General features: G+C 35.6%; 1 protein-coding gene across 5 annotated transcripts in view; it reads left to right on the plus strand.

The window, feature by feature from the left end:
* ARID4A (AT-rich interaction domain 4A) overlaps positions 1 to 15,407 on the plus strand; it is a 69,159-nt gene that overhangs the window by 4,205 nt on the left and 49,547 nt on the right. For all 5 annotated transcript variants that reach the window (XM_046647458.1, XM_046647460.1, XM_046647459.1 and 2 more), the window contains exons 4-8: positions 952 to 1,017; positions 2,030 to 2,120; positions 12,772 to 12,851; positions 12,940 to 13,034; positions 15,101 to 15,233. In XM_046647458.1, coding sequence (XP_046503414.1) covers positions 952 to 1,017; positions 2,030 to 2,120; positions 12,772 to 12,851; positions 12,940 to 13,034; positions 15,101 to 15,233 — 465 coding nt within the window. The remainder of the gene's footprint in view (positions 1 to 951; positions 1,018 to 2,029; positions 2,121 to 12,771; positions 12,852 to 12,939; positions 13,035 to 15,100; positions 15,234 to 15,407) is intronic.

Here is a 15,407-nt window from a genome sequence, read left to right on the forward strand (position 1 = left end):
GTGATTATGTTTTAATAAGCCCTCCAAGTGTTTCTGATGCGTGTTGAAGTTTGAGAACCATTGGACTAGAGGAGTGTGATTTGTATGGTAAATAAATAGGTTTATCTGTGATTATTATAAAAATTGTGTTTAAATTTTTATCTGCTAGTGAAACTTTTAAGTATTATTAGAGTATCATTTGACATTCATTTCTTCCTTGTTTCATATAGCCTTTTTAGTATGTCAGCTATACAGGATTTGATTATTAAATATTTTCTTTCAGAATTTGAACTTTTCATTAGTATTAAGGCTCTTATGTATTTATTTACTTAATTTAAAATCAATACAGTGATTGTTTCGGGTGGTATTACTATACAAACATTACATACAGTTTGTATTTTCTTATTTTGGTACTTGCTGTATTTGGATGGTGACCCTGTATATTTGGGAAGATCTGTAGTAGAAAGGAGCACTTATTTATAACTGAACTGCCTATCGTGATGATTATTCAGGTTTACTTTATAAGGGAGCAAAAGAGTTCTGGTTTTAATTTGTTTACCTTGCACGTGGGCAATAAAGTTCGATACTATTTTTTTATATACTTAGTGACAGTCACAACTTTCTATGATTTATTGATAAAAAGCAATGAAAGCAGTTTTAAGCTTTTACAGTAATCACTACAAATTATAAATCTTTTGTAGTTCATTAATTCAGCAAACATTTTTTAAGTGCCTATAATATACATTGACTCTTGCTAACTGCTGGGGGTATAGTGATGAAGGATTCAAGGAGCTCCTCAAGGAGCTCAGTTAATGAGAGAGATATTAAACCTAAATATAAGACAATGTAATAAATATTAAAACAGAGGTAACCACAGGATGCTAACAAAGTATAAAGACATTGTTACAGTGTTACCATAAATGTGTTGTTTTAAAAGTAACATGCAAATTATTCTGCAAAAATGTTTTTTAGGTACTCCTGAAACAGGATAATACTACACAATTGGTGCAAGATGACCAAGTAAAGGGTCCTTTAAGAGTACGTATGTTCTAGAGTTTAAAATGTGAAATGAAAAATCATAAATCCATACAGTAATGTATTGAATTTTATGTTTGTAGGTGTACTTTTAAAATTTTATAAAAATGTAATCAGAACACAGAAAAATGAGGCATTTTGTAGTTAGTATAAATTATGATATTCCAATGGCTGTATCCTTAGTTTAAGAATGTTAAACATTTTATAGAAGGGTAATTTAATATATATAAACATGAGTTTTCAGCCACCTTTTGTTAGGAATTCTCGGGTTGAATATCTCACTTTGTTTTTTACATTGTTGCCATAGATGTTTAGCCTGCTAATTTATATATTTGTATGATAAGTCTGACTCATGTGTTGTTCTAATTTATCAAGTAAACTATGTTGACTTCATAATTCAATTTAATGAATGCCCATCTTAATGTTGTCTGTCCATTTCTGGCCATTTGTTTAATGTGATAAATCTTTGTTATGTCAGAGTACCACTTCAGTTAATATCTAATATACAAAGGTCTAGAAGCTGAAAGAAGGTCAGCTGGTCCATCCCTCTTTCTCCAGGTGAACCTTTATCTAAAAGGTCCCTTAAATACAAATGCTGAATCCAATATTCAATATGTGTACGAAAAAAAATTGAAGCTATTTTTGCTGTCTTTATCGTATTTCAGTTCTTACATTCCACAGTTTTCTTGAAGGCAATGTAATATAGTAGGACAGCTCTGAAGTAAGACTTAAGAGACTGGGTTCTCATCCTGGACTCTTTGCAAATTATTTTCTCTTTCTGAGCCACAATTTTAAATGTGTAAAGTAGGGGAAATAATAACCACCTCTCTTATGCCAAAATGTTTTGGAGCTCAAATTGCATGGTAAATATATGAGCACCATAAATGATAAAGATTTAAGGCAATGTAAGGTAGAATTATGATAAGTATTATTATTATTTGCCCAGGTTATATAGTTGGTGGGTGTGATTTAGTTTGTTTAAATTTGGCAATGAAATTTCGATTTTGTGTTTTAGGTTGGCGCTATTGTTGAAACAAGGACATCTGATGGATCCTTTCAGGAAGCTATTATCAGCAAGTTGACAGATGCTAGTTGGTATACCGTGGGTAAGTAGTTAAGTAATTTAATATGTAGTATTTGATTTGGGGATTGCATATACCTCTATTTTGTAAATACACTGAATCATTGTGTTGGCAGAGAAATATGTATTCTTTCCTGTCAATTTATGTCATATAGTTGGCTAAAATTTTAATGAGCCCCTGCTAATAACAAAAATAATTCTCTCTTATAGTAACTTGGCCACTTGTGGCTATTTCATCCAAGAATATACTTGTTTTTTAGGTTACCTTGATATTTTATTCAAGAAAGTTAAATTATAGTTATTTTTATTCCATAAGAAAAGTCAGTATAACTTAGTTTTGTAAGTAATCAGTCTTTTTTACCTTTTCTGTAATTACAACTAAGATTGCACAGTTGCAGTCTTTTATTGTGTTGCCGCCTGTTTTATATAAGGATAATACAGATGTTACCACAGAATTTACAGACAAAAATTCTGGCCAGAGTAGATTCAAGCCTAGGTGGTCGTAGCTTAATTTTTGATTTTTGATACAGGCTGTCTTAGTAATACCTTTCAAGAAAGATTTATATGCTATTACTGTGAATGCCTGCCTAACATTCCATGCATAAGCTTATACTGGTTTTAAACTTTACTGTCATGAGTAGCAACAAGTATCATAATACATGTAAATTAAAATCTCAATGTGGTACTTAAACAGTTGCTGTCATTATGTTGATAAGAATAGCAGTGGTTAACGTTTCCAAAACTCCTCTCAGTACTTTCAGACTACACGGTCCTGTGGATAACATCCAATCCTTTGTTTTACACTGAACGTCTTTGGCATTGTTTGGTTTTTACATTTATGTCTTTGTATCAGTGCTGTAATTGTAATGTTATTGTTGCCTTGTAAAAGGAAAAAGAAGTCACCCTTCAGGTTTACTTTTAGTTTACTTGATTTGTTGCTTTAGGTACAAATCATTCTTCTCCAGTTGACGCTCAAAGCTATGAAGAACATGCTTTGGTTAAAAATCATACTTTCTGCATCTTACTTGGTGGCTTCTGTTAATAGTAGCAATTTGCTATACGTTACTACTATTTTCTAACCATTTTAATTCTTCTTGGGTCTCCTAGAAGTTAGTGTTGGTTCACAATGGTGCAATTATTCTGAACTACATATTTTTAGGAAGCTTAATTGTGGCTATTGATAGTTGATAGCGATTTAAAACTAAGCTTAATGTTAACTCTTGGAGACTAAGTAAATACAGTTTTGCTATATTAAACAAAGCAGTGGTAAAAATTACAGGAGTTGGTTTGTGCAGAATCATGGGAAATGATTTGATCCATGTTCAAATACTAATATTGCATCCTATTTGGTACTTAATATCAGGGTTGCATTCACAATATTTGTGAAGTTTTACTGACGTAATGCTCATGCTTCTGCAGAAGCAATACTTTTCAGGTTTTTATGTTCTGCATTTCCACACCCCAGAATAATCCTTCAATTATGAATGGCAAGCTCTATCCTTTACATGAGTGGCATTTTAACATTTCTAAAAACTAGTCACTACTGAGCATTCTCTATGGTATAGTGATTTTCTGTGATAGATAATTACAGGAGAAATTCTCTAATTCTTGTTCTCAAAGAGCTTAGAATCTTAATTGCATATAATTCATGTATCAAGCATTACTGTACATAAAAATCACTTAGTGCTTGTTTAAAAAAATGAGAATTTGAGGACCCCAAAACCTCTCCAATTTAGTAGGTCAGGGGATGGCAACCTAAGAATCTTTCTTTTTAAAAGCACATTGGGTGAATCTAATGCAGGTACTATACGCTTAGAGAAACAGACCACACTTGGAGAATCAGAGACTTATTCGGGAGACAAATTCAAAATATTTAAGATTTTTGCATTGATGTAATGAGAGAGAGTGACCTAAAATTAAGATGTTGGGCCGGGCCCATGGGCCAGTGGTTAAGTTAGCTTCAGCCGCTCAGGGTTTTGCTGGTTTGGATCCTGGGCACAGACCTAGCACCGCTCATCAAGCCATGCTGAGGTGGCGTCCCACATAGCAGAGTCAGAAGGACCTACAGCTAGAGTATACAACTGTGTACTGGGGGGCTTTGGGGAGAAAAAGAAAAAAAAAAAGTTTGGCAACATATGTTAGCTGAGGGCCAATCTTTAAGGAAAGAAAGATTTATTAAGAGACTCTGTCCACTTAAGTATACTCAATATAGCACTCTTCTATAAATAATGATTAGTTATTGAAGGATGTGGACCACATAAAGAATGGTCGGAGTATAATAAGTTTAAAAGATGGCAAAATAGAATGTGTGATCTCTCACAGGTCATGAACTTCCTATATTTTTCTTTAATTGGGCATCTACTACCTATTGGGTTTAATTGCTCTTTTCTAGAATTTTTCTTGATTTCTAATTCCTAGTGAAGTTAACTAGGTAGAATCAGAAAGTTATACCAAGTATTAATTGTCTCGATGGCATTCTTTGATTTTAAGAGATCTTGAAATTATGTCAGACTATTAAAAATGAAACCCAGTGGTGCAGCGGTTAAGTTCACATCTTCTGCTTCAGCAGCCCCGGGTTCACCAGTTTAGATCCCGGGTGCAGACCTACACACCGCTTGTCAAGCCATGCTGTGGCATGCATTCCACATATAAAGTAGAGGAAGACAGGCGTGGATGTTAGCTCAGGGCCAGTCTTCCTCAGCAAAAAAAGAGTAGGATTGGTGGCAGATGTTAGCTCAGGGCTAATCTTCCTTAAAAAAATAAATAAAATATTTTCTTAAAAAAAAAACCAAAAAACCAAAGAGGATACCACATTTCTGGTTGGATCAAATAGGAGTTAGCATTGTTGGTGATCAAAATTTTCTAGTGAGTCAGTGATGTTAACTCCTTCTCATGTGATATAGGTATTAATTTTTCCTATTTTAGCTGAATAGCCAATTTTGGAAGAAGTTATGGATCTAATAGAACTCAATTTTTAAAAATCTAATAACACCTTGCCCTCTAATGTTGAACACTACTAAATAGCTTTAGCTCATGGATTTTTTGTTTGTTTTTGAGCCTTGTAAATATTTCCTCTTCCTATGATAAAACACTGCATCCTACCGTGGTTTATTCATTTGGCAGTTCTTGTCCTTGCATTAAAGATAAGGAATCTTTAATGTATGGAAGTGTGCTATTATCTATCTAGTCATTCAGAAGGTATCAAAATTGGGATTAGAATTCATATCTCCACTTGAATGTTGCCATTAACTCCTGGTAAATACAACTGTCAATAAGACATTCTAAAACTTCTCTTCTTTTGCCTTTTTGCAATATAAAAATTGCTGTTAATTTTAATAATTTACTTATAAAATGTACATGTATACATACAGCATATATCACGTTTAACACTAAAATCTATTTGATCATTTATATATTTTTGTGACAAATACTTTTTCAGGTTCAGAATTCCTTTGTGCCTTGGGAGTTACTGTTTGGCCACATCAATCGTTTCAGATCTCATGGAAGTTCTAGTTAATAGAGTCGAAGAGATTTAGATTAAACTGATGAATGGACTGTCTTTTGTAGTATGTGCTGCCAGTTTATAAGGCTTTTAATTTAGTTAGAATGTCTATCACAAATGTTATAAACTAAATCAACTAAAAATATTTTCAAAACCAGGTGGTGATTGCAGTGACTAGAAAATCATTCATTAAGAAAAAAGTACTAGGCAGCAAAGATCTGTTCAGTCCTGTGATAGGCTTTGGCCTGTTGTTTAAATGGCCTTCCATAAGACAGCACTCCCTTGATATTTTATTAATATAGTTATACATTTGAATGTTAATGTCTTGAGTTTCCAGATTCCTGAAGTTTTGTTTATTTGTTTTTTGGTTTTTGCTGAGGAAGATCCGCCCTGAGCTAACATCTGTGCTAGTCTTCCTCTGTTTTATATGTGGGTCACCACCACACCATGGCTGCTGCCAAGTGCTATTTGTCTGCACCTGGGATCTGAACCTGGGCCACTGAAGCAGAGCCCACAACCTAACCACTATGCCACCGGTCTGGCTCCTGAAGTTTTTGACCTTAGCTGCTGAGGGACTTCTGTAGTTATCACAGATGACTTTATGAGTGACAGAACTTTGTGTGTGTGTGTGTGTGTCTGTGTGTGTGTAAGGAGGATTGACCCTGAGCTAACATCTGTTGTCAATCTTCCTCTTTTTGCTTAAGGAAGATTGTTGCTGAGCTAACATCTGTGCCAGTCTTCCTCTATTTTGTACATAGAATGTTGCCACAGCATGACTTGATGAGCAGTGGGTAGGTCCACCCCTGGGGTCCGGGCCCGCAAACCCTGAGCTGCTGAAGCAGAGTGTGCAAACATCACCACCACTACACAGGGCCAGCCCCCATGAGTGACAGAACTATGGTGTACATATATTTTTAATTTTAAAGTTTTTACTCTGTTATGTGAAATATTTTGTTGATCAGAACTGCTATGCACATATATAACAATAATACTTATTTTTCCAAAGTCAGAATTCTTGACTTTCTCCCCAGTGTTTGTGTTTTCTTTTTTTTTGATTTTTAAATTTTTTTCCTTTTTCTCTCCAAAGCCCCCTGGTACATAGTTGTATGTTCTTCATTGTGGGTCCTTCTAGTTGTGGCATGTGGGACGCTGCCTCAGCATGGCCTGATGAGTGGTGCCATGTCCGCACCCAGGATTTGAACCGGCAAAACCCTGGGCCACTGAATTGGAGCGCGTGAACCTAACCACTTGGCCATGGGGCCGACCCCTCCTGAGTGTTCATTTTATGCCTCTGCTTCATACCTATTTATTATGCATTTTGACCCCTGCCTTAACTAAATTATAGCTCATTAATTAGCTTTCTGCTTCTCAATTTCTTTATCTATAAAAGGAAGATAGTGATTCCTACCTTGCAGAGGCTGTTGTGAGGATTAGGAAGTGGTAGAAGCTTAATACGTGGTAGCCAATTACATCTTTGGATAGATAAAGTTAACTTACTGTTGTTATTATGTTACTGTCCTCCAGCGACTAACAGTGCTGTGATAACAGGTGGAGCTCTTGTATTTAGTGGTTAGATTAGGTCCCTGTTGCTTTTGTTTCTTTGAATCCTAACAGTTGAGGGTTGGGCTTTGTATATTTGTTTGCATTAGCATTATTTTGTCTAGTATGATTAATGTTATTGAAGGAGTCTCAACTTTGTCATTTTCCTCAAGTTAGGTTTTAGTGTTTATATGTAATGTAATAACAGAAATACTACTTTTTTCAGTATCTGTTCCGTTGCACTCAATGAATAATATATTCAAATGCCATTTTTGGCAAGTATAAGACAATTTGTAGAATTACTAAATCCTTATAGTCTGACTTTTTTTCTCTTGGCATGCTGTAGTATACATCTTGAACTAAAAAGAAGCTAAATTTACTATACACACCAGTTAATTATTTCACTCTTATCAAAACACCAGAGTCACTCTTCAATTACTACAAATTTTGTGTGCTTTTAGATGATACTTCTAACATAGAAGTTATAGAGGAAACTTCTTAGAGATGGAACTTCTCCATGATGTTGATGATCATGGGTGTCAGGATTAATAGGTCCACTATGTTGTTGGGTTTTCTATTAGTCTTGCAGAAATTCTTGAGAAGTTACGTGGCTTATCAAACTTGTATAAAGTACTCAAATATATACCTTTGTATAGTTTTTTTTTTCTATTTTATTTTTTATGGTAGTTTTTATGATGGTTTACAACCTTGTGAAGTTTCAGTTGTACATTATTATTTGTCAGTCATATTATAGGTGCACCACTTCACCCTTTGTGCCCACCCCCCTCCGCCCCTCCTCCTGGTAACCACTAATCTGTTCTCTTTGTCCACGTGTTTGTTTATCTTCCACATATGAGCGGAGTCATACAGAAGTTGTCTTCCTCTATCTGGCTTATTTTGCTTAACATAATACCCTCAGGGTCCATCCGTGTTGTTGTGAATGGGATGATTTTATCCTTTTTTGTGGCTGAGTAGTATTCCATTGTATATATATATACCATATCTTCTTTATCCAGTCATCCATCAGTGGGCACTTAGGTTGCTTCCACGTCTTGGCTATTGTGAATAATGCTGCAGTGAACATAGGGGTGCATGGATCTCTGAATTGCTGATTTCAAGTTCTTTGGATAGATACCCAGTAGTGGGATGGCTGGGTCATATGGTATTTCTATTTTAATGTTTTGAGAAATCTCCAAACTGTTTTCCATAATGGCTGCACCAGTTGCATTCCCACACCAGCAGTGTATGAGAGTTCCCTTTTCTCCACAACCTCTCCAACATTTGTTACTTTTTGTTTTGGTTATTTTAGCCATTCTAACAGGTGTAAGGTGATATCTTAGTGTAGTTTTGATTTGCATTTCCCTGATGATCAGTGATGATGAGCATCTTTTCATGTGCCTATTGGCCATCCATATGTCTTCTTTGGAGAAATGTCTCCATGTTCCCTGCCCGTTTTTTGATCAGCTGGTTTGATTTGCTGTTGTTAAGGTGTGTGAATTCTTCATCTATTATGGAGATTAACCCTTTGTTGGATATGTGATTTGCAGATATTTTTTCCCAGTTGGTGAGTTGCTTTTGTTTCAATCCTGTTTTTCCTTGCCCTGTAGAAGCTCTTTAGTTTGATGAAGTCCCATTTATTTATTCTTTCTATTGTTTCCCTTGTCTGAGAAGACATGTTGTCTGAAAAGATCCTTTTAAGACTGCTGTCAAAGAGTGTACTGCCTACATTTTCTTCTAGAAGTCTTATGGTTTCAGGTCTTACTTCTAAGTCTTTGATCCATTTTGAGTTTACTTTTGTGAATGGCATAAAAGCGTGGTCTATTTTCATTCTTTTACATGTGGCTGTCCAGTTTTCCCAACACCGTTTGTTGGAGAGACTTTCTTTTCTCCATTGTATGTCTCAGCTCCTTTGTCGAAGATTAACTGTCCATAGATGTTTGGTTTTATTTCTGGGCTTTCAGTTTTGTTCCATTGATCTCTGTGCCTGTTTTTCTACCAGTACCATGCTGTTTTGATTACTATAGCTGTGTAGTATATTTTGAAGTCAGGGATTGTGATGCCTCCAGCTTTGTTCTTTTTTCTCAGGATTGCTTTAGGAATTTGGGGTCTTTTGTTGCCCCATATGAATTTTAGGATTCTTTGCTCTATTTCTATGAAGAATGTCATTGGGATTCTGATTGGGATTGGATTGAATCTGTAGATTGCTTTAGGTAGTATGGACATTTTAACTATGTTTATTCTTCCAATCCATGTATATGGAATGTCTTTCCATCTCTTTATGTTGTCATCAGTTTCTTTCAGGAAAGTCTTTTAGTTTTCATTGTATAGGTCTTTCACTTCCTTGGTTAAATTTATTCCAAGATATTTTATTCTTTTTGTTGCAATTGTGAGTGGGATTGTGTTCTTGAGTTCTCTTTCTGTTAGTTCATTATTAGAGTATAGAAATGCTACTGATTTATGTAAATAGGTTTTGTATCCCGCAACTTTGCTGTAATTGTCTTTTACTTCTAGTAGCTTTCCGATTGACCTATTGATTTTTAGGGTTTTCTATATATAGGACTATGTTGTCTACAAACAGCAAGAGTTTCATTTCTTCATTGCCTATTTGGATTCCTTTTATTTCTTTTTCCTGCCCAGTTGCTCTGGCCAAAACCTCCAGTACTATGTTGAATACGAGTAATGAGAGTGGGCACCCTTGTCTTGTTCCTGCTCTCAGAGGGATGGCGTTCGGTTTTTCCCCATTGAGTATGATGTTGCCTGTGTGTTTGTCATATATCGCCTTTATTATGTTGAGGTACTTTCCTTCTATACTATACCCATTTTATTGAGAGTTTTGATCATAGATGGATGTTGGATCTTGTCAAATGCTTTCTCTGTGTCTATTGAGATGATCATATGGTTTTTGTTTCTCATTTTGTCAATGTGGTGTATCACGTTGATTGACTTGCGGATGTTGGACCATCCCTGTGTCCCTGCTATATAAATCCCACTTGATCATATACCTTTGTATAGTTATATGAATTACAAAGAGAAGCTTTAACTGTTTCTCTTTGTTAACTTAAAGTTGGAAGTGTTCCTATGTAAAACTGTAAAATTGTTATTTGTACCACAATCCCCTTTTGAGAAATTCCTTTGGTTCTTACTTTATTTCTACTCATGATAAAGTATGTTGAAGGTAAATGAATTTTTTCCTTCAAAAATCTGATTTATTTCAAAGTGATTATTTTAAAAACAAAAACTGAGGATATTAAATTGTTGAAATTTGTCATCAGAACATTTTGATTTGTGGCTGCCGTTAATGATAGGATACTTTGGAAAAGATTTTGTTGCATGCATTTGATATTATCGATTGGTTTTACATTCTCATTTTCCTTCCTCAGACCTTCACTTAAATGTATGTGTATGTGAGTGTCCAGTGTCGCCATCTTTGGTATTGTAGGCGTTAAGGAAAATTGGAACTTTTTAAGTTTTATTCTTTAGTATATTTGTGAACATTAATACTAACATGAACAATTAAGTTTGGTATGACAATTTCATGATTCTCAATTTTTAAAAGAACAGCGATTTATTTATTAGACTCGATGACACTATTTGAATCGTAATTTTAATACAAATGTTTAGAGCATTGTTACTCAGGTATAAATAGTGATGTAATTGTTGGAGGATGTTGTGTTTTATCCTGTCATTGTGTCCTCAGGTGGTGGTTGATTTCTGCATCATTGACAGTGTACATAACACAGCTGCTTTTGTGGAATCATTATGCTTCTTTGAATATGTGCTTCAGGAGCTTTTAATTTTCTCTACATTGTATCCTGCATGTACAAGAATCTAAACTAGATGTCTTTAGTCTGAGAGAAGGAAGTGACTGAGATAGATAAATATTGAAGAAGTTGAGTGCTCTTACATAATTAGGTTTCTAGCATGAAAAAAATAAGTTTATGATTTGGAGGCAAAGTGTTTGCTAATAAAACAACCCTTTAAAGAAAATACAGGATTGTAATTATATAAGTAATAAGGTACAAGATTCTAAGATATTATTAAATCAAGGTAATGTAGAATTTTTCTTTATTAGTGCTAACCTGTTAGAATGCAAAAGCATGTAGGATTGTGAAAATTAGGATTAAATCTTAAAATAATAGGAGCTGGCCCCATGGCCAAGTGGTTAAGTTCACTTGCTCTGCTTTGGTGGCCCAGGGTTTCGCTGGTTCGGATCCTGGGTGCAGACATGGCACCGCCAGTCAGGCCATGCTGAGGTGGCATTCCACATGCCACGACTAGGTGGACCCACAACTAAAATATACAACTATGTCCTGGGGGGCTTGGGGAGAAAAAAGGAGAAAAAGCCAAAAAAAAAAAGAAGAAGAAGAAGATTGGCAACAGTTGTTAGCTCAAGTGCCATTCTTTAAGGAAAAAAAAATCATTTTTGTGTGTGTATGTTTTCCTGTGTGTTGTTTTCATAAGATGTACAAACATTTGTTGAATGAATATACATTTTAAGTAACTGAGGTAGAGTCCATTTTATTTTATTTCTTCATAATGTTGGGCGATCAGGTGTCTTCTGAAAGCTTTTTTTTTTTTTTTTTTTTTGAGGTAGATTAGCCCAGAGCTAACATCTGCTCCCAGTCCTCCTTTTTTGCTGAGGAAGACTGGCCCTGAGCTCACATCTTTGCCCATCTTCCTCTACTTTATATGTGGGATGCCTACCACAGCATGGCTTGCCAAGCGGTGCCGTGTCCACACCCGGGATTCAACCCAGTGAACCCCAGGCTGCCGAAGTGGAACGTGCACACTTAACCTCTGCGCCACCAGACCGGCCCCCATCATTTTCTTTTTAATAAATTTTGTAATATCAGATGGTAAAGTTAGAATACATTTCTGAAAAATTAAACACAAAATTATCAAAATAGTATGACTAGTTATATGGAGAACATTAGTTATAAATTAAGTTTCTTACCCCTATTTCTTTGAAGTATTTAAGCATAGTTTCCAAGTAATGTGATTTTTTTAATGTAGTAAAAATTAAAACTTTTGTGACAGCTTCTGTGCAATTATGACATTTTAGAATTTATTTCATCTTTCTGATGTTTCCTTGTTTCAACCTAGATTTCTAAATTACTTACATCCTCTTCTAGCAAAAGAAAAAAATTGAATCCTATGAGTTTAGAATTTGGCAGCCAGTAGGTTATCATGCAAACAAGTAGAAACAGTAGGCTGGATAATTTAACAGCATTACCAGGAATCAAACAATTTCTGGAAGTTAGAGGTACTCCATTGATAACTGTTGTGAAAAAATCCATATCCTTTGTTTTTAAAACCAGGTTTTTGCTCATTCTTCTAGGATTAAAGGTTATCTAATATTTGTGCTGTGACCAGGTTGCTGATGGGTTAAGGAGGTGGTTCTGTAGTGATAGGTACTGAAAATCTGAGTGGGACACTTAAGCAGTTGGGGGCAGCCATTTAACCTGTGTGTGTTTGATATCTGCAGAATGAAAAGTGTGGTATGTACATTTCAAAAGATTTTTTAAAAATAACTGACAAATAATGGTTCTTACAAATATTAAGCAATAATAGCATTCTGCTTCGTTACATTTTTGTTTAGTGTGCTAAACTCTCTGATATCTTTTGCTCCTTGCAGTGTTTGATGATGGTGATGAAAGAACGTTGAGACGCACCTCACTTTGCCTAAAAGGAGAGAGACATTTTGCGGAGAGTGAGGTAGGGTGACATGGATGGACTTTTTCGATTGAACAGAGCTACCAATGTACAGGAAGAATGCAATTTAATTCATCTGTTTCTTGTCCAGACACTTGACCAGCTTCCATTAACGAATCCAGAGCATTTTGGAACTCCAGTAATTGCAAAGAAGACGAATAGAGGAAGGAGATCCTCTCTTCCCGTGTGAGTGTTTTCATATACAATAACATTACCGTTATTACAACATTATATGAATGATTTTTCTAGGATGGCTAAATTTGTTTGGGTAACCTGTCTGTAGCATCTTGTATACTTATGAGCAGATTTTGTTCTTAATTATTCCCATTACTTTGTCCAAGAATTATCACAACTCTTTTTTCAAAAAGGTTGTTTTTGTTTTGATTTACTTTGCCAAATTCCTAAATTGATATGATGATTTTCCTATTTTAAGTGAGGTTATGTATTTCTTTTTTTTCTGCTTTTACTCCCCAAATCCCCCCAGTACATAGTTGCGTATTTTAGTTGTGGGTCCTTCTAGTTGTGGGATGTGGGACGCCGCCTCAGCATAGCCTGATGAGCGGTGGCATGTCCATGCCCAGGATCCAAACTGGCGAAACCTTGGGCCGCCAAAGCAGAGTGCGCGAACTTCACCCCTCGGCCATGGGGCCGGCCCCAAGATATGTGTTTCTTAACCTTTTTATTTCAAAAACATTTCAAACCTAAAAATTTTAGGAGTAATACAATAAATTTTCATATACTTATCATCTAGATGCACTAATTGTTAACATTTTGGGGCACATTTGTTTTATCATTCCCTTTTTTTTTTTGAGGAAGATCACCTCTGAGCTAGCATCTACTGCCAATCCTCCTCTTTTTGCTGAGGAAGACTGACCCTGAGCTAACGTCCGTGCCCATCTTCCTCTACTTTATGTGTGGGACGCCTACCACAGCATGGCTTGCCAAGCAGTGCCGTGTCTGCACTTGGGATCCGAACTGGTGAACCCTGGGCCACCAAGACTCGGAACATGCGAACTCAACCACTGTGCCACCGGGCCGGCCTCTATCATTCCCTTTCTTTATATATACATATTATATTTAATTTTTTAATAATAATTTTAGTTGGCTGAACTATTTGCGAGGAAGTTGCAAGCATCGTCACCTTTTACCCCTAAATACTTTACCTAAGAACAAGGACATTCTCTTATATAACCAAAGTATGATTATCAAATTCAGAAAATTTAACATGGATAAAATGCTATTATCTAATAATAGATAGTCCATCTTTCAAATTTTGCCAATTGTCCCAACAATATCCTTTATAGCGTCCCCTGATTCCAGGATGTAATCCAAGATCATGCATTGCATTTAGTTTATATGGTTCTTTTTTTTTTATTGTTGTAGTAACATTGGATTATAACATTATATAACTTTCAGGTGTACGTTGTAATATATTTCGAATTCTGTATAGATTACATCATGTTCACCACCCAAAGACTAATTACAATCCATCACCACACATTTGTGCCTAAGCACCCCTTTCACCCTCTTCCTTCCCCCCTGCCCCTCTGATAACCACCACTCCAATCTCTGTTGCTCTGTGTTTGTTTGTTTGTTGTTTTTCTCTTCTACTTATACATGAGATCATATGGTATTTGACTTTCTCCCTCTGACTTATTTCACTTAGCATAATACTATATGGTTCTTAAGTCTCCTTTAATCTGGAAAAGTTTCTCAGCCTTTTTTTGTCTTTTCATGACATTGACATCTGTGAGGAGTACAGGGCAGTTGTTTTGTAGACTGTTCCTCACTATGGATTAGTTTGATTGTTTAGTCATCCAGATAGGTTACCTAAATAAACCCTCAGATGTACTTTAATGAGATCTTTTCAAACCCTGTTAGAAAATTAGAGTTATATTATCTGGCATACATAAAAAGTCGAAGGGCAGTCTTTTAAAAAATGTGTTTGGCACAGTAAGTACTTCATGGTGAATAATTAGGGTTTTCTGTCCCAGCCAGTGGTTGGCATGAGAGCCTAAGTCCAAGTCCTCATTGATCTAGTGAAGTGGACTGAGAGTTACCATGGACAGCTCCCGACTCCTTCTGTGGGGCTAGGGAAGTAACCATCTCCTCAATTCCCGTCAGAATGAAGAGGCTACTGCTCTGGGGTAATCCAGATTAGAAATTGAATTGTACATGTTAAATTCACAGCACTCTGACTGTCCCAAAAATGGTTTATGTTAAGATCATGATAAAGTTATTCTAACTTTTAGTAACGAAGATGAGAAGGAAGAAGAAAGTAGTGAAGAGGAAGATGAAGATAAGCGACGTCTCAATGATGAATTATTAGGAAAAGTTGTAAGTGTGTTATCTACACCTGAGAAGACTGAATGCTATCCTGCTTTGGTAAGTAAGATTTCTTTGCACAGTCAACCATTTAAAATATTTATTTAACATGGATTTTTAAAAAGCATTTAAAAGATTTTGAACATAATTTTATAGTACAAATTTAATTTGGACTTTATTGCAAAATTGAGCAATCCTTCTGGTCCCACATACTCCACTGTCTCCTTTTGTTAC

This window comes from Equus quagga, chromosome 20, assembly GCF_021613505.1.
Source record: "Equus quagga isolate Etosha38 chromosome 20, UCLA_HA_Equagga_1.0, whole genome shotgun sequence".
Taxonomy (NCBI): Eukaryota; Metazoa; Chordata; class Mammalia; order Perissodactyla; family Equidae; genus Equus; species Equus quagga.